Source organism: Eulemur rufifrons, chromosome 15 (genome assembly GCF_041146395.1).
Source record: "Eulemur rufifrons isolate Redbay chromosome 15, OSU_ERuf_1, whole genome shotgun sequence".
Taxonomy (NCBI): domain Eukaryota; kingdom Metazoa; phylum Chordata; class Mammalia; order Primates; family Lemuridae; genus Eulemur; species Eulemur rufifrons.
The window spans coordinates 59,086,699-59,109,425 of NC_090997.1; the positions used below are offsets into that span (position 1 = coordinate 59,086,699).

The window sequence follows — 22,727 nt, forward strand, 5'->3', positions numbered from 1 at the left end:
AAATTAGGTAACTTGGGTTTTGGCCCCAGCTCGCCATTAAGTTTTTGACTTCAGTGTCCTCGTGTAAAATGAGAGGGTAGAATAAAAAATTTCTAAGTATAAATGTGTAAAAACTTAGTTCCTGATTTTATTCCTGATAATCAAATTTCTTGTTTTGTATACATATAGTATCTATTAAGTTTCAAAAAGTAAAATTATGTAGCTTAATATAGGTTTCCAATTCTCTTTATGTATATGAAACAAAGGGCCTATTTTTATAGAATACCATCCAATAACAACTAACTTTTGTGCTGTGTTTTTCATTTTACAAATGCTAATAACAATTAATTCTGTATAGGAGGTATTATTATCCCAATTCTACATAATAGAAAAGTGAGTTCAAAGAGTTGCTAAAACAATGACTCTTTTTAAAATAATTCATATTTTACTAAATCTGTAGTCTACAAAATGGTTCAATGGACAGTGTTTCTTACATTAATAGTTAGTTGATTCTGAAGGTGCTTTGGAATTATAATCCAACTAAAGGAAGGGAAAAAGGTTTTAGTCTTGTTTAACCAGAAGTTGCTACTCAAAAGCAAAGCTAGAATTCATACCAGATTTTCTGAATCCAAATATCCTACATATCAAAACATAAAACTGTATTATATAGTAAAGTCACACTATGACTTTCAACAGTAAAATTTAAAACATATGCCAAGATCTAAAAATAATATTTACAAACATGGCAGATATAATAGCAAATAAAAGTAATCAAGTCATAAAGATTAAAAAAAATAATGAAAAGGTCCGATAGATTTACTGGATCCTAAAAGCATGTACAAAGCTTAAACATTAGCATTTCTTCTTTTCTGTATTAGAACTCTTTAATGTCACGCTTTTAAAGCATGAAATAGCAATTTTCACTAACATTACCTTGATTTAAGCTTATATTTCTAATCAAATTTTTCAAAATGCAGATGCCAAATTTACACAATCAACTGAACTATGCTTCAGACTTTTTCAGGAACTGCCTCAGGATAGCTAGCACAATATTGAATGATCTTTTCTAATCAAAGTTGGATTTTTGATGGTCTTGTTAATTTAAATGTTTTATCTGTTATGAAACTACAATAGTAAAGGTTTTTCTAGCAAATGCCAGAAGAACTTAAGAGTAATGAGCAAACTATTAAAGCCAAGTTACAAACAATGGCTAAGGTAAAAATCTGAATACTCACTTTGTTATTTTGTGTCACAAGAATACTTCCACCTCCAGGTTTCAAAGGCACCTCTTCCATTGCTCCAAACACATCAGTCTCAACAGAAAAAGTTAGTTCTAGACCTAGATCACTAATATCATTATCTAAAATCCATTGCAAATTTTTGGCATATTCTGGATCAATGGATGCCACATCTTGGTAATTTACAGGAATACCTAAAAAATGCAAACACACAGCCAGTTATAGTTTAAATGTTTCTGCCTTTCCTTATCTGTTTAATGGTAAAATACTGCCCTCTACAGATACTCTGAAAAACTGCAAAATATAACCCAATTCACAGCATGGATTACTGAATTTGGAAGTCTGTTAAATTAGCCTGTGTTTCTTCCACATTTTTACAATGTAATTTTTCTTTAAAAAAGCTATTCAGGAAGTTATTATAAACTTCAAAAGTACCAATTATCTTAAGTATATTCATATTAAAATGCATTCTTAGCATAAACATATACATATTAAAATGAAAAAAACTTTGTTAGCGAAGACTGTTTTTAAAAAAGTCATTCTTCTCCCCCTCAAGTCCCCAAAATATCTTACACAAACAAATGGTCTTCAATCAAAATAAAAATTATCTCATCCAAAATGCAAACGCTTATCTCCTTAGTTTTCCCTAAAAACTGTAAGATAAATAATGTAAATAAATATCTATAGGAATAATAATAGAGCCATACCAAGAATGTGCTTGTAGAATGATCGTGTGAAGTAAATATTGACCAGCTGCCTATGGTTCAAAGCTAATCCCAAAATCTGCCCAGCAAACCGGAAATAGTTCAAGTGATCGGGATTTACATAGGAGTTGCTATTAGGCTGAAAAGTTGTTCCTATTGAAATAAATTATAAATAAGTAATTTATTTTTAAGAATCAATATACAGAAGAGAGATTATTTCAATGCAGATGAACTAAGTCACATACAACTTCAGCAAAGCTAAAGTTACATTATTATAAACTTCCAGAGGAATGTTTTTGTGGAATATTTAACAGGCAGTAGAATTGCCAGGTACAGAAGATAATCATTAATTCACTTACACTTATCATGGCAAGTCTACGTGCAAAGAGAAAATTTTAGAATACTGAAAGTAGTTGGGAGATCATCAGAGAGACCCTGGAAATAATATAGTAAAAGATCATACACATACACACACACGTTTTGCTAAGCAGTGTGGCAGTAACTACTAGGCAGTGAGCTAGGGCAGACTGTTCCCCTCTGTGTGTGCTCAGTGTAGTAGGTATTCCCTAGTTTTTGTTTCTTTAGGAATAGAACACTAAGAGAATAACTAAAAATCTTAAATGTACAACCGTTCTTAAGTGATAGACCTAGTTAATGAACTTGATGCATGTTAATAATGATCAGAAAATTACTTCTGAAGTCCACAAGTCAACCAATTCTTCCTAATCACAAATAATCAAATTTAAATAATTACCACTGAGGTGAAAGTAAAAACGGAAAGGATGATAGTTATTGATACTGTCAAAATTAGTGCAATGGAATATGAATGTACTTTTATGAAGTATCTAGAATAGGCAAATTTATAGAGATACAAAGCAGATTAGTAGTCACCACAGGCTGAGGAAAGGGAGAATTTAGAGATACTGCTTCATGGGTACAGAGTTTCTGCCTGGGGTGATAAAAAAGTTCTGAAAATAGACAGTGGTGATGGCTGCACAACACCATCAATGTACTTAATGTCAATGAATTGTACACTTCCAAATTATTTAAATGGTAAATTTTATGTTATGTATATTTTACCACAATAAAAAGTGTCTCAAAAAACCTAGTTCAATGGAAAAACCTAATGCCACGACCTCGACTTTAACTCTCCTTCCCTATTTTTCTGTGATGACCACTAACTCACTTATTCATTCTATAAATATATAATGAGCTCAGTCTATGTACTACTATTCTAGGCACCCGGGCTAAAATAAAGAATAACTGATAAACCTAATGAGATAGCATCAAAGAAAAATAAAGAAAAAGTAGAAAAGTATTAGAAAATAAAATGTTGGTCATTTAGTAAACATATTTTGACAATAATTCACTTCATGTTTCATTGGTCTTTGATTTATTGGTTTTGACAACAGATTAAATTGCTGTGACCAGTTTATTTAGATACAAGGTACAAATTTGGAAGCTTATGGCTGAACGATCTAAATGAGCTATATGATGCTAGTCATTCTCTGTTAAGTACCTTCTGAGAAAATTCCCTGACATGAGGCAAGACTGGATATTAAAAGCCAAAGCAAAGCTTGGAGAGATGAAGAAAGATTTCAAAGACAAACATAACCATAATTTGAAAAATATAATATTCTGATAACCACAAATATTCTTTACCTGTTAAAAAGTGAATTCTTGGGGCTAATGATGAACCAACAAAGATTTTGGATGACTACTTTCCTCGCCTAGCTCTGTGTATAATTCCTTTTCTATCTAAGTACTTTCTGAGAAATCTGGGTTCTTAAAAGGAACAGATAAGAAGAAATTAAAAGAAAAAAAGGAAATGAATGGAAAAAATCTTCAGGTAAAGAATAATAGTTTTTAACTTAACAACTAGTTAAAACAGAATATAACATTTATGTTAAATTTTAAGTTCAAAATACGCATAGCTGTGACCCTCCTAGCTATTTTCGTGACCTCAGAAAAGTCATACTGCACAAAAGATTATCATTTTTGCAGAATAATAATAACAGCATCTAATATGCATCTGGGCTAAGCATTTTCACATATCAGCTAACTGTATTCTTACAACATTATAAAACACAGATAATTATTACCATTTTCAAATGAGGAAACTGAGGTTCAGAAAATTTAAGTTTACTGGCCCAAGATCATACTAAAAGAGTGGCAGAGCCAGGATTTATACCCAGTGTAACACCAAAGGCCAAACCTCTTAATCGCCATATTACCTTACTTCTCTATAGAAAACATCTTAATTTGATTAGGAAACAAGTTTTTAAAAAATCATTATAGACATTAGTTCTACCCAAACATCTCCCACATTTAGAAATTCTTAATTTTTAAAATGTAATTCCCCTTCATGTCAACTAAACATAAGAACAAGAAAATATTTTACCTAGATTTTAATTTATTAATACTATGATTCCAAAGAGAAGACTTATATGGCTTACGAGAAGGACAAATAAAAATTTTCATAGTCTATGTGTTTTAACATTTGCTCTGCTGTAAATCTGTAGTAGTAAAGAAGTACCTCTACTAATAATTCCGCACCAAATCTTTTTTCAGATATCAAATTAAATACACTCAGAATAAGGGAGTACAAAGAAAAGAAGTCAGTCTAAAACATAATGCTAAAACTAGCTTTAAAGATTAGGCCAAAATAATTAAACTTGGTGCTTCATCGAACTGATTCACAAACACACCAAATTAATGTCAGAGTAAACAACCAAAGTTTACAGAGTTAAAGTAGGCAGTCCCATATTCCTAATTTCAAATACTCAAGGTGTGTCCAAGAAGTCCATGAAGGCCTGTAGCTCCTTGCTTCACTGCAGCCCACCCCTGCTTGCCTCCCCTACAGTCATCCCTCTTATTAAATGGGGACTTCCTGCTAGTTTGGTTGAAAGCAATCACAAGCTGCAATTAATGAGAGATTCTCTCCTTCTAAAAAAATGTAAACACTGGGGAAAGAAAAGATCTTCAGGAAAAACAAGCAACTGTACAAAGCATTTGAAAACTGAAATCCCATCTTCACTTCAAATATGCCTTTATTAAGTGAGAGAGCTCTCAAATATACCTCACACAAATGAGTGTAACCATTTCCATTTAGTCTACAATATCAAGTTACAACTCAATAGGTCACAAGCACCATTTCAACAAAGAGAGTTCATTATATTTTATGGTTAAATAAGAGCTTTTTAGTCACCAGTCTCTTAAAATGACTGAAAATAAAGTTTACATAAAGTATACATAAATAGATTATGAGTCAAGATTTTACATCATGATTTCTATCTAGACTTTGGTTTTTATGACCAATAAATTTTAAAACTTGGAAACTCAAGTAGGGTTAGCAAATTTTTATTTTTTCCAAATAAGAACTTTTTACTTTTTTAAGTCCATCTACAAGCACCATTATTTTATGAAAGGGAATTTTAGCTAAAAAAAAAAAAGTAGACTAAAGGACAATCCTTAAATTGAATAAACTTAGTTTTATTTTACAAAAGACTAATGAGAACTTCCCCAGGGCCAGCATTAGTGGTTGAGACAAGCATTTGGAAACCAACTGTTTAGAGGAAAAATTTCTAGAATGAGTTAGGTTCCACTTAAGATTTTACCACTCAATAACTGTGTGAATGCAGACATTAACTCTGAATTTCAGTTTTCTCTTCTATAAGAATGGGAATATCCCACCTAGCTTACAGGGCTACTATGGAAATCAAAGATAAAATGTACTCAAGTAGTTTGAAAAATGTGACAAGTCACAGAAAAAGTCATCTAAACCATACAACTTACCATCAGCTGACTGGGTAAACAATGCATAATCAGGATTGACTATCTCATTAGACAGAATATCAAACCACTCACGCACAACACCTTGACCCTGAGTTCAAGAAAATAAAATTAAGCATCAACAGAAACATAGTGGGAAATTTTTTTTTGAATAACAAAATTAAAATCACATTAAATATCTTCCCTTATTAACTAAGTATTAAACTTTATTCAAGTACAATTCAATCTATTATATACAGTGATTTCTACATCACTTATTTTTATACCCACCATGCCTTCTTCTCCATGGAATCGTACAGCAATCCCTTGCTTTAGCTTTGCACAATTTGCTTTTGATACAACTTCACAGCTACTCCTAAAAATAGAATCTAAATATGTAGCATTGGTTAATTTTACATATTAAAATTTACAATAACAAGTACTTTGTGCCTCACACACATGTATGTTTGTTTGTTAAACATACCTCTATGAACAAGCAGGATATCATTTTCATTCACTGGCCTATGTACCATGTCTGAATCTGGTTGTCCTGAATGCAAATGTTCATAGAACCATTCACAGCGATCTTTAAATGGCTAGCCCAAAAATAACAGTAAAATATGTTAGCAGTATTTCAGTTACCTAATTACCAGCTTTATTAGCATGCTAAATGTCCTTTCTACAAATAATCATTCTTAGACCTTTATTTATAAGTAGTTATTAGATGTTTTAACATTTTAATAACTAGTCACAAAAAGGCATATCTTAGTTGAAATACTTTGACTATCTAGAGAATGTATTTTTTAAAACTCCTACATTTTTAACAGAAAAGCCTTGATCAGTTAGGGTACATCTCAGAACTTAGATACGTAATTGAATATATTTACTCTCAATTTCTTTCAAATCCAAGGCTTATAAAAATGAACTGTCAAACACCCCAAAAAATTATGTTGCATGTTCCATTTAATTTTTCATGAAAATAATCTTTTACACCTAACTTAATTCTTACTTCTATCCTTTGGAATATATGTAGCAAATATCACGGAATTTGTTACCCTTTTCCCTTCTTGAAGAGTAAGATCTCTTCAACAGTAAAAAAGTCTCTACCTTTTGTTCATCTGCCAGGTAAGCAAACTGCAAGTGATCTCAATTTTTATGATTACTCAGAAAGTATTATTGATTAATAATCAGAAAGTGCCTAGTATGTACCAACACTTCAAGTAATGTCAAAGCAGTAAAAATGTCTCAATTTCCTTGCTAAAACCTATTTATTACAGTTAAAGAGATAAGACTAACATAGAATACAATATATATAAAATACCAAATTCTAAACAGTAAAGTATGAACTATAGATTTACTAAGAAATTAGAACTATGCAGATAAGTGTAGTACAAAGGCTTCATGGGGAAACGATTTGAGCTAGGACTTTAAAGCTCAGTAGGACTTGCTCAAGCAGGGAGGAAAGAGGGCATATCAGGTTAAAGGAGACAAGGATAATGGCACAGAAGGAGGAACTGTGTCTCCTGGAAGATCTAGTGAAGGCATACTGGCATAACCGGAGCTGTACCTTCATGTGTTAAAAAAATATGTTTATATAAGTAATCTGAGCACACAATTATGGATCCTGAGAAACAAGTAATAGATACAGAGGCCATTGTGGTTATTTGGTCAGAGGAGTAACATGATAAATATAGGAATTAAAATGAGTTTGGCTCCAGTATAAAGGGAGACCGTCCAAGCAGCCATTGCAATAATAGGTATTAGATGATAAGGTCCTGGTCTTGGTAGGAAAGAGGAACGATGAAGTAAATCTAAGAGATGTTACTCCTTTGAATAAACATTAAAAGAGAAGCTCTCTAGAAATGGAATTTATTAACAGAAATAACTCAGAGGAAAAAAAACCTCCCCACAACTTAATCCTCACTCTCTTAGGAGATTATTAGTAGAATGATAATGAATAAGGTTTTATATATCCTGAACTTAAAGTTATTGTGGTGTGTAACTCTTAGGGACTTGGAAATAAATACTGGACTATGTTGCAGCTGAGACACTGGAAATAGAGCCATGAACAAAGTTGAAGTTAGAGACAGGATAAGGTCCCTTATTCATGAAATTAAAGATATAGAGAACAAACACCAAGAATTAAGAAATTTATGATCACAGGTCACGAGTAAGAAATTGCTTGGCAAATGATACATACAGCCAGAAAGTAAAAGGAGAACCAGGGTAGTGCAATGCCACAAAAGTAAGTTTCAAGAGATAAATATGACCAATACTATCCAACGTCACAAAAAAGTTATCTTTCAGGTAGTTTTTAGGACATCAATAAATTTCTTCACCTAAGTTAAACTGAATATAAATTTTGCTTTAAAAGACTTAAATATCACTTTTCATTAATTCTTAATAAAAATATTAATTAAGATAACTGGTAAGAGATGAACACATTCTGCCTTTTAATATCTGCTCTTTCAGTAAGAATAAATATTCCCCTTTTAAAAGTTAAGTGTAATTTTTTCCATACTTCTAACAGTCTTCCACACTTTGAATAAAGCACTACTGTTATTATATATTATTATATATGCACTACAGTGCATATAAATTAAATACTTCATTTTTAGTAAACAGGCAGGAATATAAAGTATTTGAAATTTTAACACTGATTATTTCTAAAACTTTGGTAAAAGAGGAGAGAAAAAAATATTACACAGAAGCAATATATTTAAGTGAAGTCAGATAAACATGGTTTGAAATCCTGGCTCTATCACTTACTAGGGTTTATCTTAGGGAAATTACTAACCATCATAGAACTTTAGTTTTCTCACTTGTTAAAAAGAGAAAATAATACCTGCTTCAAGGGCTAATTGTGAGGATTAAATGATATAATGCAAATATAGAACATAATAATCATAATTATAATCATAAGGTAACACTTATTAAGCACCTATAAGACAGGTACTATTTTAAGCACTATATATGCATTACTACATGCAACCCTCAAAACATTACAAGAAAAAAGAACTTTTATCCCCATTTTACAGAAGAGAAAAATGCAGCACTATGAGGTTATGCAAATACTCAACACCCAGAATGCTCAATAAATAGGTGTTCTTATTACCCTTCACAATAATGTTAAAATTATAACTATTTTAAAACTATTTTGACAGAAAACTTACTTCCCATTATAAGATATTAAATAACGCCCTTTATGAACTGTGAACCAAGAAATAAAAACAAATGATAATTTTTTAAGTAATTCAAATGGAACATGAAAAGGTACAAACTGCTACCTCCAAAAGCTAGTAAGATCAAAACAAACACACATATACAAACACCTACACAGCCAAAGGGCACATTTTTGTATGTAAACTTTCTGAGTACTTGTGTTTCCATAAATAATTCACACAACACGAGTGACTGCAGAGGCTCCTTTTAATAGCATTTGTACAGAAATACAAAACATCTCTTCCTTTAACTACTAGCCACTTGAAAACCACCAACAGAAGTCAATCCCTTAGCAGAGGTAATTCTTTTTTAACTTTTGGGAGAGGAACAGTCTGCAAGTTACAGAAAATTTCCAAGAACGTTAGAGTAAAAAGTACTATTCTCCCCTCTGATATGACAGTAACTTGCCAACATGATGCCCAGTCACCCATAAATATTTTAGTGTGTACTTCCTACAAGCAAGGGAATTCTCCATAACCAGATAACAACCACTGAAATCAGGAAATTTCACAGATAGCATTACTACCCCTAATCCTTAAACACCATTTCAAGTTTTGCCAATTTCCAAAAAATGTCCTTTATAGCTGCGGTCCCCAAACCCTGGGTTGTGGACCAGTATCAGTCCATGGCCTGATAGGAACTGGGCTGCACAGCAGGTGAGTGGCAGGCAAGCGAGGGAAGCTTCATCTGTATTTGCAGCTGCTCCCCATCACTCTCATCACCACATAAGCTCTGCATCCTGTCAGATCAGTGGCGGTATTAGGAGCACAAACTACTGTAACCTAACCCTACTTTAAACTGTGCATGTGAGGGATCTAGGTTGCACACTGCTTATGAGAATCTAATGCCTGATGATCTGACGCGGAGCTGAGGCAGTGATGCTAGCGCTGGGGAGCAGCTGCAAACACAGATTATCATTAGCAGAGGTTTGACTGCAAAGTTAATGTAATGCACTTGAATCAGCCCAATCTATCCTCATCCGTGGAAAAATTGTCTTCCATGAAACCGCTCCCTGGTCCAAAAAGGTTGGGGACTGCTGCTTTATAGCAAAATGATTCATGAACTGCCTTTAATTGTCCTGTCTCTCTCAGTCTCCTTCACTCTGGTACAATTCTTCAATGTTTCTTAATTTTCATGACCTCAATACTTTTAAAGATTGCAGGTCAGGTAATTTTGTAGAATGTCCCTCAACTGAAGTTAGTCTGATGATTCTTTGTGATTAGATTCAAGATGTACACATTTGACAGAAATACCACAGAAGAGATGTCTTGTTCATCTCAGTGCATCCTATCAGCTGGCACACCAGTATGTCTGCTTTGATCACTGAAGCTCCTCCACTTTTTTCCCTTTGTATACTAAGTATTATGTGGAGGGATACTTTGAGATTATATAAATATCCCATCATTAAACTTAGTCATTAATTTTTCAGTACAAACCATGGGTTCCTATTTTATTTATAACATGTTGCCATCATTATTTACTTTGATGTCCAAATTATTCCAAATTTGGTAGCAGGAGTTCATTCAAGCTGGCTTCTGAGTCATTTTGACATAACCCCATCATTCTTTGAATACTTCCTTACTTTCTTGCACAACAAAATGTTCCAAGCTCACCTTGTACTTTCTCTGACCCAGCCCTAGAATTAGTCAACTCTCCAATGAGCCCTGGTTCATTAAGCATGGTAGGGACCAAGAACTCGGTGCCAGGTTTGCTACATCTATCTATGTAGGCTGAAAACTAAGTTCACACTGATAACTCCAATTCAAATTCAACAGTACACAGTTTGTTCTATTTTCCTCCATTCTGTAACTTCTTTCTCCAACAATGAGAAATCAGGCTCTCACACTTACTTACTTGATCAATCTTCACTCCTCCCACATCCCACCCTGTCAGTAAGTAACCAATCTCCTGTCACTGACATGACCCTTTTAGTGCATGGATACTCTCTACCACCCCATTGGGGCTCCATCAGACAACTCTGATCACTGCCACCATCCCCCATATGGACCTACCCCTTATGCCCACTCAACTCACATAAGGCAAGCTGGGCCCCTCTGCTACACAGATACCCTCTTTACCACACCCAAACTCCAAAACCCCACACAAGGCTACCACTACACACATGCACACCCTCCTTACCTTGGTCAGGCAAAAAAAAAAAAAAAAAAAAAAACCCTCTCTGGGTCAAAAAGGTAGATACCTTAAATGCAGGTGCTATTTGACTGAATTGTTCAGGAAGAAAAAAAAGAATAGGAAGTAAAAAGCAGAGATAGTATTAAAAATAGCTAACTAATTCTCTTTCAAAACTATTTAATAAAATCTTCTTTCACCTATTATCTTATTTGCCCCAGAACAAAGTCACATAGTGTAGATTAAGCAAATGAACTTGAGAATCAGACTTCTAAATTCTGTTTCTCCCACTTAGCAGCTAAATGACTTAAACAAGTTACTTAACCCCTTCAGCTTGGATAAAAGACTACCCATCTTATATTACTGCTAAGAAAATTAAATAATTCAAGTAAAGCAAATACATAGTAAAGTTAGCATTCAATAAATGTAAGTTATTATTACTGCCTTCTCTTTTACACTGTCATTATTAAACAAGTGTCAAAAGATCCACATGTATATGTACATAATATTTTAAAAATTAGTTCTTAGGTCTTTAACTTCTGGAAGAGTCAGTGTCCCTAAAGGCATTAAAAACCACCTATGGGGGAAGGGGAGGAGAGGAGGGATAAAAACCTACCTAACAGATAAAATGAACATTATTTGGGTGATGGGTACATTAATAGCCCTGACTTAGGCAATATAAAAGCTATCCATGTAACAAAAACATTTGTACCTCCTTAACACTTTGAAAATAAAAAACAAAAACCCTATGGTATAATATATTTATTATATTATGACTACTAAATAAACCATAGCCTCCAGTCTGTCCTACATGTATGATAAATTATTTTCTAAAACTTTGCTAGGATTATGTCACTCTCCTAAGGCAAATTTATCAGTGGCACTTAACAGCCTAGCAAACAAAGATGATTCTTCAATATGGCTCAACAATCAAAGCTCAACACAAATCTACCTTTCTAGAACTGTAACTCACACTTCACCTACACAAAATTTCTGCTGCAATCACTATAGTTTTAAATACTTTCCCACATGCATGCCTTGGCCCATATCTCAGCTAGAATGTTTACCTTCCCCATTTATTCCCATCAAAATTTTGCATGTTTTCAAGCATTTTCAAAGTAGTTTAAAATCTACCCCCTTTGAAAATTCCCTTTATTACAGCAGACAAAGGCAAGCTCTTCCTCCCTTAACCCCCTGAAGAACTAGGTAATACTATAATTTCTACATTATAGGTATGTTTATTATCTCCCCTGCTAGACTGAATTAAGACCCTCTTAGAGAAAGGAAATATGCTATCACTAAAACAACTATCACTTATTGAGCATACATGCCAGTCATTTTTTAAAGTTTATTTTTCACAATAGTTCTGGGAGGTTGGTGTCATGATCACTATTTTATAAATGAAGAAATCAAGGCTCATGAATATTAAGAAATGTACCTGAAGTCACATAGCTGATAAGCAGCAAAACAAGCTTACTTTCCCTATCATGTTTCACAAAACATGAGATATGTGGAATGAACAGTTACGACCCTGGTAGGGGAAAGGTTGTCAACTAAGTTTGGAGGATCAACAAAGTTAAATCACTGTTTTTACTAAAGGGCTTCTCAAAGCTGATGTGCTTTATAAATTTCCAAAGGGTATATATTTCCCAAACATATTTGGAGATAAAATCCTTTTATCAAGGACCATCAGCCTCATAGGATTAGTGCTACATGAAACTCACTTCAGGAAATGTGGCAATTTGTTCTGTTATTTTTGCACAGGCCTTTGTACATAGTATGCACTCAAAACACATTTCTTGAAAAAAATTTACTCCTCATGTTAAAGTAATGTATAATTTCATTCATCTTATAGTAGGAGGTCTTAAATATAATAATCCACAAAACAATATTAAAATTTTTAATTAATTTTATTAGACTAAAAAGATGAAGAAAAATTTCTACCTGTGCTTTTATGATATGCATGAATCTTGACATCAATTCAGGACATTCAAGGAGAAAGTGAAAGTGGTCAAATATAATTTTGGGATTTCTAAAAGAAAAATATATTTTGTTTAAATGGACAGGAAGGATGACTAGCATTAACTGAAATGCAAATTCAGATATATAGATACTGAAACAGAAGAAAAACACAATAATCTATACCTGCTTTCACTTGTTATTGGCATATTTTGAATAGTAACAGAAATAACATTTTTTCTGTTGAGATGAAACTTTAAGTAAAGAGAGGAAAGGCTACCAGGGCAGTCAAATCTTAGAAAGCCTTACCTGTTAACAAAGCATTTTAAAACTTCATCGTGTTTGCAGACAAATTCAATGAAACGGGGTGAAGTCATTCTGTAGGGGGTAAAAAAAAAACCAAGCAGAATATATAGACAAGTTTGTGATATAGCAAATTTGATATGTATTGAATGGATTGGCTTCTAAACCAAAAAGAATTTGAGTTTGGAAATTCTTAATAAATTTAGAAACCTGAGGCACGCCTAGTAAACTTATAAAATGAGATAATACATATATTGTAACTTCTCATCAACAGATGGTATCAAGTAACTTTTTAAAAACTCTTGAAATTTTGCACATTTCTGCTATATACATTTCAAATACATAATTAAGAGATCTTTTACAAGGTGACATTCACCACTCTACCTAGTAATAACATATATATATATATATATATATATATCATTTGCTTAAAATTTAAATATTTTGTACTAGATCTAGATTAGCACAAGGAGTATCCTAAAATAAAGATGAACAGAATCTAAAATCAACAAATTATTATTTGTTGTTACTGAAATTACAAAAATATCATTGCTTTTCTTCACCTATCAGTGAAAAAAATAATAAGCCAAAACTTTCTTACCCTGGAGGCATCTGACAAGAACAGCACATGTAAAAAGCTTGAATGACAGCACTTAGCCGGTTAGCTGTCATAGAAATAACATCCTGACAATCTGCACTGGCTTCCTGTTTCCCTGCAAGAGCATCTGGTTTAGATTCCCCTGTGCCAGTGGACAGATTTTCATAGCTCCCAGGTCCTGGAGGTTCAAATGGAGGAATGGAAGTAGCATCTTGATCTTGGCCTTTTTGTTTCAGTAAAATAGAAGAGATATCTGTTGAGTTCTTTTTGTTTTTCATCAATTCTGTAGCTATTAAAACTAGCCATTCATCTAATGAGTGCCAAAGCAATTCCAGAGGCTATGGGAAAAAAGAAAAGTATTTCTAACATCATTCCTAGAAAATTACAACAGGATAAAAAAAGTTCACACAACCAAATATTATTAATATAAAAGAGAAAATTTCTACCTTCCCAAGTTAATGTGACAGTAATGTCTAAAGGTAAGTACCAAAAATACATAAATGTCATATAAATGGTAATTTCTTCACTTAACAGCAAAAATTTAATTTGTATTTACGTATTCCTTGGAATGAAAAGGTAAAACTAAAATCTAACAAAAAACTCATATAAGCAATCTTTCTTCTTTAATTTTCAAATATTTAGTTTTAAAAGCACACATTACTTCTGTATTTATAATCACTCTAACATTTATTGTATTAATATGATAAATGTCAACAATTTTCAATAAAAGACTTTTTCAATTAAAAAATGAGAATTCCTAAAAACCTAATAAACAGTTTAGTTTACTGTTTTCCTTTCTTTACACATAATTCTTAGAATTTTGATAATTTATGACAAGAAATTATAAAATGTGGCATATTTATGTATATACCTACATACATATATACAAGAACAGATATATAATCCATCTCTAATAATTAGTAATTTTTAAAACAAGGAATATAATTATCAAACCTCTATCAAAATACTGACTAGCAAATTCTTAATTCCAAGTAATGATTAACAGGATAAAAAAAAAAAAAAAGTAGAGGCAGGAGAGTAAACTGTTTCTTACCCCTACACAATTTAAAATATTCCTATTTGATTTATTTGAGAATAATGAAATGTCTTCTGTAAATTAATAGCAAATGACATTTTGTTTTTTAAATGTTATCACAAAGGCTACAACAGGACCAAATACTAAAGAAGATGAAATATAAACATGATCTCAAATAATTAATCATTTTTAAAACAAGCAGAAATACAAATGTGCAACTACTACTAAAAGACCTGGAAGAATATTCAAGTAAAGATTAACAGTTCAAAAGGAGGGTAAAGGTTAAATGGTCCTTCATCCTATACTTTTAATATTTTAAATACTTCTTTTGAGAATGAATGTAAAAGTTAATTTTACTTTTTGAATCTTACATGATCACAGAATGCTACAAACTAGACCATGTACATCAGAAAGATCTACCTTTAAAATATTTCAGTGAAAGAAATAATCTTACTTTTAAAAAGCATTATGGAAAGAGGATACAATACCATAAATCTGGCACCTTAAAAAATGCTTAAACAACTTGTTATGCCAGGAAATTCTTTCCAATTATCTAACAAATGCCTCCACTTCATCTTCAGCCTTTCTTTAGATTTCTACAACATTCTCTTTTTGAGAATATTTTACTTATGTAATTTGCAAATAATTAAATCACCACAGGTCTTCATTTACACATTAAACCAAAAAGCAAAAAAAACAAAACACCACCACCACCATTAGGATCAACAAAAACCTAGTTCACTCACTCAACAAAGAATTAGTGGGTATGCTCTAGGTAGGCAGGTTAAGCACAGCGTTTCCCTTTTTAAGAGAAACTAATTATACTCTCTTTGAGGGTGAAATGAGCACCCCTCTCACCACAAAGAGGGCTTTTCCATAGTTAGGCACAACAGTTAGAAGATTAGAGGTCCCTGATCTGCTTAAAAAAGGACAAGAAGCACCAGCTGCCATAAACCCTGAGAGGATACCTTCACAGAAAATGTCTTAAAATTACAATCATGATACAACTTTGAAGCTAGTTTCTCTTCATGAGCAAAACATTGAACCCGATATAGAAGAGGAAAAAGAACTTTGTATGTCAGAAAAATTATTTAGCTTTATATCAGAAAATGAACTTCCCAAATGGAAGGAACAGGTGGTGATGTAAAGTACTTGAAACAAACAAAAAAGGAATCGTACTCCAAATGAGAAAGGATAAAAGCTAGAAAATCCAACACACTGGATGGAGATGAAGCCTAGCGCAAGATAGGACACATGCTGAACATGCAGATGAGCACTGAGTTTAAATCTGCAGCAATCCTATTTTCAAATACTGACAATGTATAAAAATTAAAGGCGAATTTTGAATAATGCAAAAATAATATCAAAGAAAAGAATGAATCTGTGTAAAAATGACAGTGATAAAGATCGAAAAGCTAGAGTTTTCAATAAAGGAACACAGCAAAACATTAGAAGAGAATGAGGGGAAAAAAACAGCAGCAAACTATGTTGGGCCTTTCTTTACTTTTCTCTTTTTTCTCACCTTTTCTGTCTTCAATCACACACATACTAAAACTAAACTAAATCCTAGTTTCAGTGACTTTACCTAGGGAGCTGTCTCTGAAGATCTATTCAGAAAATTCATTCCTCAATCACAAAAAACGAATACTGTGAAAATAACTTTAATTTCTAACAGTAGCAGCAGCCACAAACAATAAAATTAAAATTAATTTTAAAAATTAAAAATAAACCATTGCATATCATATCTAGGATGCTTTATACATTCATAAATAAAGATACATTTATATATCAATGGTTACTGAACAATGAGTCAACTACTTTGGAAAACATTAGCAGGTTTCTTGGCACTGTGAAAATACTGTTTTATTTCATATTATCAATAATATGAACCTTACCACAGAATTATATTCCACATATAGTAACAATGATATGACAATCATGTATGATTTATAAATATTTTAAGTTACATTTCAAAACTATAACATACAATATCAAACTTGGACAATTTTTATAAATTTCAAGATGTGTCAAACTAAGGAAGAAATCTGGCAGGAAAGCATTACTAACTTAACTTCATTAATAGTACTTTGAAATCCTGTTAGTCTGACTATTCTCAATTTGATAATGTCAAATACCACAACCCAAAAGATAAGATCCTAAAGTTAAAAGTTTCATAATCTTTCTTTACTTCTAAGTTTTCCAAATGACACGTCTATGAAACCATAAATAGCCACAGTTGACGATTCACACAAAAAAAGGGCACATCAAGATTCAGGAAGCCTAAATTGTCTTCCCATGTTCACTCTGCTTCAATAATAAAAATGATCTCCTTCAAATACTCCAAAGTTCCCAAGGCACTAGATAAAAATCTCTTAACACTGAAAGAATGGCTAAGTGTTAAGACTAACTTAAAGAACTTCTAAAATAAATCAGAAAACTAATAACAGGATGTTAAACAATTTCACCTACTAAAAACACATGGCCTATAAACCCACTCATTCTTAATGGAAAACCCATTAGTTAATTCTAACAATAAAGTGACATGTTAGAGTACCTAGTTAATGAAATGGAAAGTAGGGATCAATCAACATTTTGCTACTTTAGACAAAATGTGGTAAGAATTAAAATGGTATTTCCAGTCTAACATTGCAGCAACTCAGCAAATAGTAAAGATTTTTACAACTTGAATCACCCAACAATGAACAGGAGACCTTATACTGATGAATAACAATGTATAGTTTCTATTTTTATCCTTATGAGTAGGAGAGCAGATCACTTTGCCATTTCCCAACAATTCTAAATTTAATTCATGAAACTGGATGGAAAGAGACTAATTAAGAGTTAACACTTGTTAATGTTTTTAAAAATTAGCCAAGTTTTGGAATAAGAATGTTTCACCAAAATGAAAGTTCAAAATTTAAGAGAAAGTGGCTTGAGGCAAAAGTAGTTGTCATTGATGCAGAAAATGATACCTGAAAAAATGCAATAAAGATACTAACAAATTAAAACAAACAAGAAAAAAGGAACTTTATGTATCATTTATATATGACAAAACACAAAGTCTAGATTCTATTTTTTTAAAAAGCTAAAAAGAAAAAACAGTGATGTCCTTTTCTAACCTGTTAGGTCTGTACTGACTGCCTAGACAAAAAAGTAAAATTTAAATCAAGCATTAAATGACTAGAGAGAGTCTACTTAGCACATACTTATTTTCTGATATCATTAGCAAGTAGGCAGAAGATTAAAATGTTCACAAAAATATAAGACAATAGTAAATATAATCTAACTCAATTTGCATAAAAGTGACCATATCTATGCCTGATTTGATTTGCTATTCATCATTATAGAGGAGTAGTAAGGGTGAGTAGAAAGTCAAATCAGGTATAGATTCAGTCACTAACAGAGTGAGCCACGCCAGAACACATTAAGAACAACATGTGCTGTGAACGTTTGAGCAGTAAAACTCACTTAAAACAACACTGACAACAAAGTAGGTCAATAACGTAGATTTTATAAAGACAGCTACATTGTCACTCCTAACTAGTGTTCAAGGAAGTGGTATGTGAAAAGACAAAATTTGAATTACAAAAAGATGCATAACTTTGTTCTTCCAGAAGATGGCACAATAAGGAAAAAAAAAGAAGAGGGAAAAAATACACACATATACAGCTGAAAATTTTCCTACACTGATTTAAAAAAAGAGTAAAACAAACAGATGGCCAAAAAGACTATCATACCAATTCTAGGTATTAAAGAATCTACTAGTGTCAAAATTCTTGCCAATCATTTATTTTTAAGTATCTACCCAAAGTCTTTTATGTAAGAAAAGAATCATTTAGCATAGATCATTAACTTAGCTTTGAATTTTACAGACAGTAAAGCTGTCAACCCCTAACTAGTTTTCAAGAAAGTGGCATATAACTTTTATACTTTTTGGATAGATAACCTACATTTATACTCAAAAGACTTTAAAGAAATATAAGTCTTCATGAACCCTAAAGCAAATTTTATACTGTGAAAATCTCTTTTAAAAATTACCTTTAAAAGATAATTATAAAGTTATTAAATTACACATTTTCCCAAAATGAGTTATTTAAAAACATGTCACCAAGAAAACATTAACAATAGCAATTATAGCCTTATTCATTTTGTTTACTTCATAAAATTATAATTTAACATGAATAGCAACACTGCCATGGGTTTTATGTGGAATCATTCCTCCAAGTATTCCATCCATATGTGCAGCTAAAGCAATATTTTAAGAAAATAATCTCAGTGATTCTTCCTTCAAGTGATCTCAGGAATTAACTGTTAATAAACCTAATAAATGAAAGTAACTTTACTTTAAAAACATATACACAGACACACACCTAACATACACACACGATAATAAAATCTAAATAAAAACTGGATGTTTTCTTTCCTTCCTAATAAGAAATATATATTTTTTAAAGTACGATGGCTGCATATTACATTTAAAACTATAATTCAATAAAATTAAATTTAAACACTAAATATCTCTACCCTTAGAATAAAACATTAATGGAATAAAAATCTTATTGTAAGAAAAAATATAGAAAGCTCACCAATTAAGACTTGCTGTTGATTAGACAGAGTTGAAAGGAGAAAAGTGTGCCTAGCTTAAAAAGTGATATGGGTATAAACCAAACTTACGTCCTGTTCATCAGGTTTCTGATTAATGAATGCATGCTTTGTCAAATTCATCTCTTTTACGTCTATCTTCCTAACAACGTCATATACTTTTCTGACCTTGAACACCTGGCTTCTTGGAGTTTTATTCCCATTGTAGCCCATGTCGATTCCATTACTAGGAGAGGATGGACCAATTCGAAAGACGTGACAAAATATTCTCACAATCCTTAAAAGGCTCTTCATTTGAGCATCATAATTGCTAGATAGGCTGAAAAAAAAGTTAAAGTATGAACAGATTAGATGGAGTAAAACAAATTACATTTTAAAACACTTATTTTAAAACATTTTCATCCCACTGGCCATCTGTTTTATAACATAACTAGAATAAAATTCCTATCATGATATGAGATAGACTGGTTTAACAGAAAGTTACCAAATATACATTATTTGAATTAATATGAATGAATTAGTAATTTTTAAGCAACCAGAGTATAACATGATCAAAGCATAAAATATAAAGAAAATCACCCCTACAGAATAGCTGCTTTCTTGAGACACCAACGTCAAGGCAATCCCCAACTGTCACTTCCAAAAGTATAACTGTTAATTAAACTGAGTCTTTAAAACTCAATATATTTCACAGAGAAGCAATGGTATAAATGATTATGTTCTTAAGCCAATCCACAACTCAACTATTTTAACTAAGAGGCTGAACTAAACACTCTGCTATTATAACCATAACCCCACATCACCTTCTTACCCTAGAATAAGTAACCAATTGTCCACCTAGAGAACATTCACAAATTGAATGATTTTAAAGTTACTATCTGCATCAGGGTTATTCGCTATATAATGGCTTGACTTATGACTCTACATAAATATAGGAAATATACCCCACCATGAAAAAAAAGACTAAAATTCAATTAACACTAAGTTATACTAAATACAACATAAACTAACTTTAACAAATCAGAAAGCCTTTCAGAATCCTACAGTACCTTGGCATTGGTCATCGTCATGAATATAACCATTACTCTTCCACAGAGAAACTATACAAGCTAGGCTAAATTTGTACTGAATCTAATAACACATCTTTAAACAAATTTTTTGTAGTTGTTCAGGGGGTGGTTTTATTTTGAAAAATCTCTAACATCTATTATCTTATATTAAAATGTTACACAAAAGCAGAGTAAAGAGTTGCATAAACTTTTGGGCAAAATGGCACGATTGTCTTTGTATGAACTTAATTATCAAAAGTTTACTCTCTCTTCCCCTATGTATATTTTACCCAGTTCACTGAAATTTTCCTCTGTAACACTTTTAGATATCCTTTAAAATTAAAAAAATAAGGATTACTTTATACAGCTATTCTGTACCCATAATAATTAAAAATAAAAATTTTTTAAATAAAAAATTAAAAACAAGGATTAGTAAGGTGGAAATAGCAAGTACCTATTTCCATGAATTTCAGTTTGATAAGTGCCAAATTAAAAGGCATTTTCAATCCTGGTGACAAGTGAACCAAAATTTCTTGACATTTTCACTTCAATATTCATTGTTTTCTCATTCTAAGAATTATTAAATTGTTTTAAAAAATAGTCCTTAAAAATTAGCTCTCAGCTACCAGTGTTACTAAAATATAATGGCCAGTGCCATTCATACTATATTTGACTGGGACAGCTAAAAAACCTTTTTTTGCTTCAGGAACTTTGAATCAAATGTGCATAGAATCATTAATTTAGCTTGCACTGATTTTTACATATTTGTCTTTAGGAAATGTTCCTAATTTTGTATTATAAGACTGTTGACATTGACAAAATAGAAATCCGGTTTAGTTGTAACTATTTCCTTCTTTTACTGTGTCGCAGCTTTTGGAATAGTTAGCTACAATGACTCTCAAATTTCATGAGAAAAGAGTGAATTTGATTTCTCTGTGCAAAATTACCACATATAAAAATATTTGTTTTAAATATCTGATCTAGGGAATATTTCATGAGTTATCTTGCTTTAAGGTACAAAGTATTTTCTTAAACAATGGAATCTAAATGTCATCATCGAATAATAAGTGTCTAATAATTTTATATTACTTTATCCAGTTGAATCTTCTTCCAAGCTGAATCAACTAGTCTAAAAAATGTCATTTTCTCACTTTCCAATCAGTGAAATGTCTCTTTTGTATTATACAAAAGATCATAAAACTTAAACTTCATCATACCCTTCTCCGGGTGATCATGAAATGATCATTTCCTCCAAAGCTCCCATGTCTCAATATAAAAGTTTAAAAATTGAGTTTCCTAACTCAAAGCCCTATCAATGTACTTATCTTTGGTTGATATGCAAAAGGACCCTCAGTAAATGTTTATTGTCTTTAGAATCAGTTAGAGAACAGGCTGCCCATTTTTCCAAAAGTATGCTGGATAACATCTCAGTCATTACTAGTTAATATATATTTGAATCAATTATTTTCTTAGTGAAAATTTTCATTAAAATAGGTGGCCAAAATTATCCCACACTGTGGGTTAAGAAATATAAAATAATTCACAAGTAAACAAAAGGGAGATAATCTGCAAAAATACCATTATTTTTATGTTCATAAATCGACTGGGGGAAATAATTTGTATTGGAGATCCCCTTAAGAATTTACCTTGGTAATAGTAAAATAAATTCTAACACAATACTAATAACCAATACTCACCACCCAAAAAAGATATATTTACAGGCCAAAAACGGTACTAACAACAGATTCTATAAAGCATTTAAAAGGTAGCATCATAAGTGGTGAAATAGTACAGTTTAGCAGAGTAGTTTTAAAACTTATTTTGGCCATGGATCCCTTTCTCCTACCCTGTTTCTCTTGTTCCACTAATTTCCTTGTCATATTTGGAAGTTAGATTGGAACCCAGAATCTGCTCTTTATTAGTGAGGACATGAATCCTGATTTATTTACTAACTTGGCAAATCATTTAACTTCAAATTTTTTTAATGTAAAATAGGGATAATATCTAAATCACAAAGTTATTGTGAGTTTTAAATGAAATAATGTATTTGAATGTTCCATAGCTTAGTACCTGCTTAATAAGTGATAAAGGTAAACTTAAAAAAAATAGATATATAAAGACATAAAAGCTTTCTGA

At 31.8% G+C, this 22,727-nt stretch overlaps 1 protein-coding gene across 4 annotated transcripts in view; it reads right to left on the bottom strand.

Moving 5' to 3' along the window:
- HACE1 (HECT domain and ankyrin repeat containing E3 ubiquitin protein ligase 1) overlaps positions 1–22,727 on the bottom strand; it is a 92,563-nt gene that overhangs the window by 24,620 nt on the left and 45,216 nt on the right. For 3 of the 4 annotated variants that reach the window (XM_069489191.1, XM_069489190.1, XM_069489189.1), the window contains 9 exons: positions 19,711–19,861; positions 13,908–14,242; positions 13,313–13,381; positions 12,989–13,076; positions 6,177–6,288; positions 5,984–6,081; positions 5,717–5,804; positions 1,925–2,074; positions 1,215–1,411 (listed from right to left, as the gene is read on the bottom strand). In XM_069489191.1, coding sequence (XP_069345292.1) covers positions 1,215–1,411; positions 1,925–2,074; positions 5,717–5,804; positions 5,984–6,081; positions 6,177–6,288; positions 12,989–13,076; positions 13,313–13,381; positions 13,908–14,242; positions 19,711–19,861 — 1,288 coding nt within the window. Of the gene's footprint in view, positions 1–1,214; positions 1,412–1,924; positions 2,075–5,716; positions 5,805–5,983; positions 6,082–6,176; positions 6,289–12,988; positions 13,077–13,312; positions 13,382–13,907; positions 14,243–19,614; positions 19,862–22,727 lie in introns of all 4 variants that reach the window. The other variant, XM_069489187.1, reaches the window with a different exon arrangement.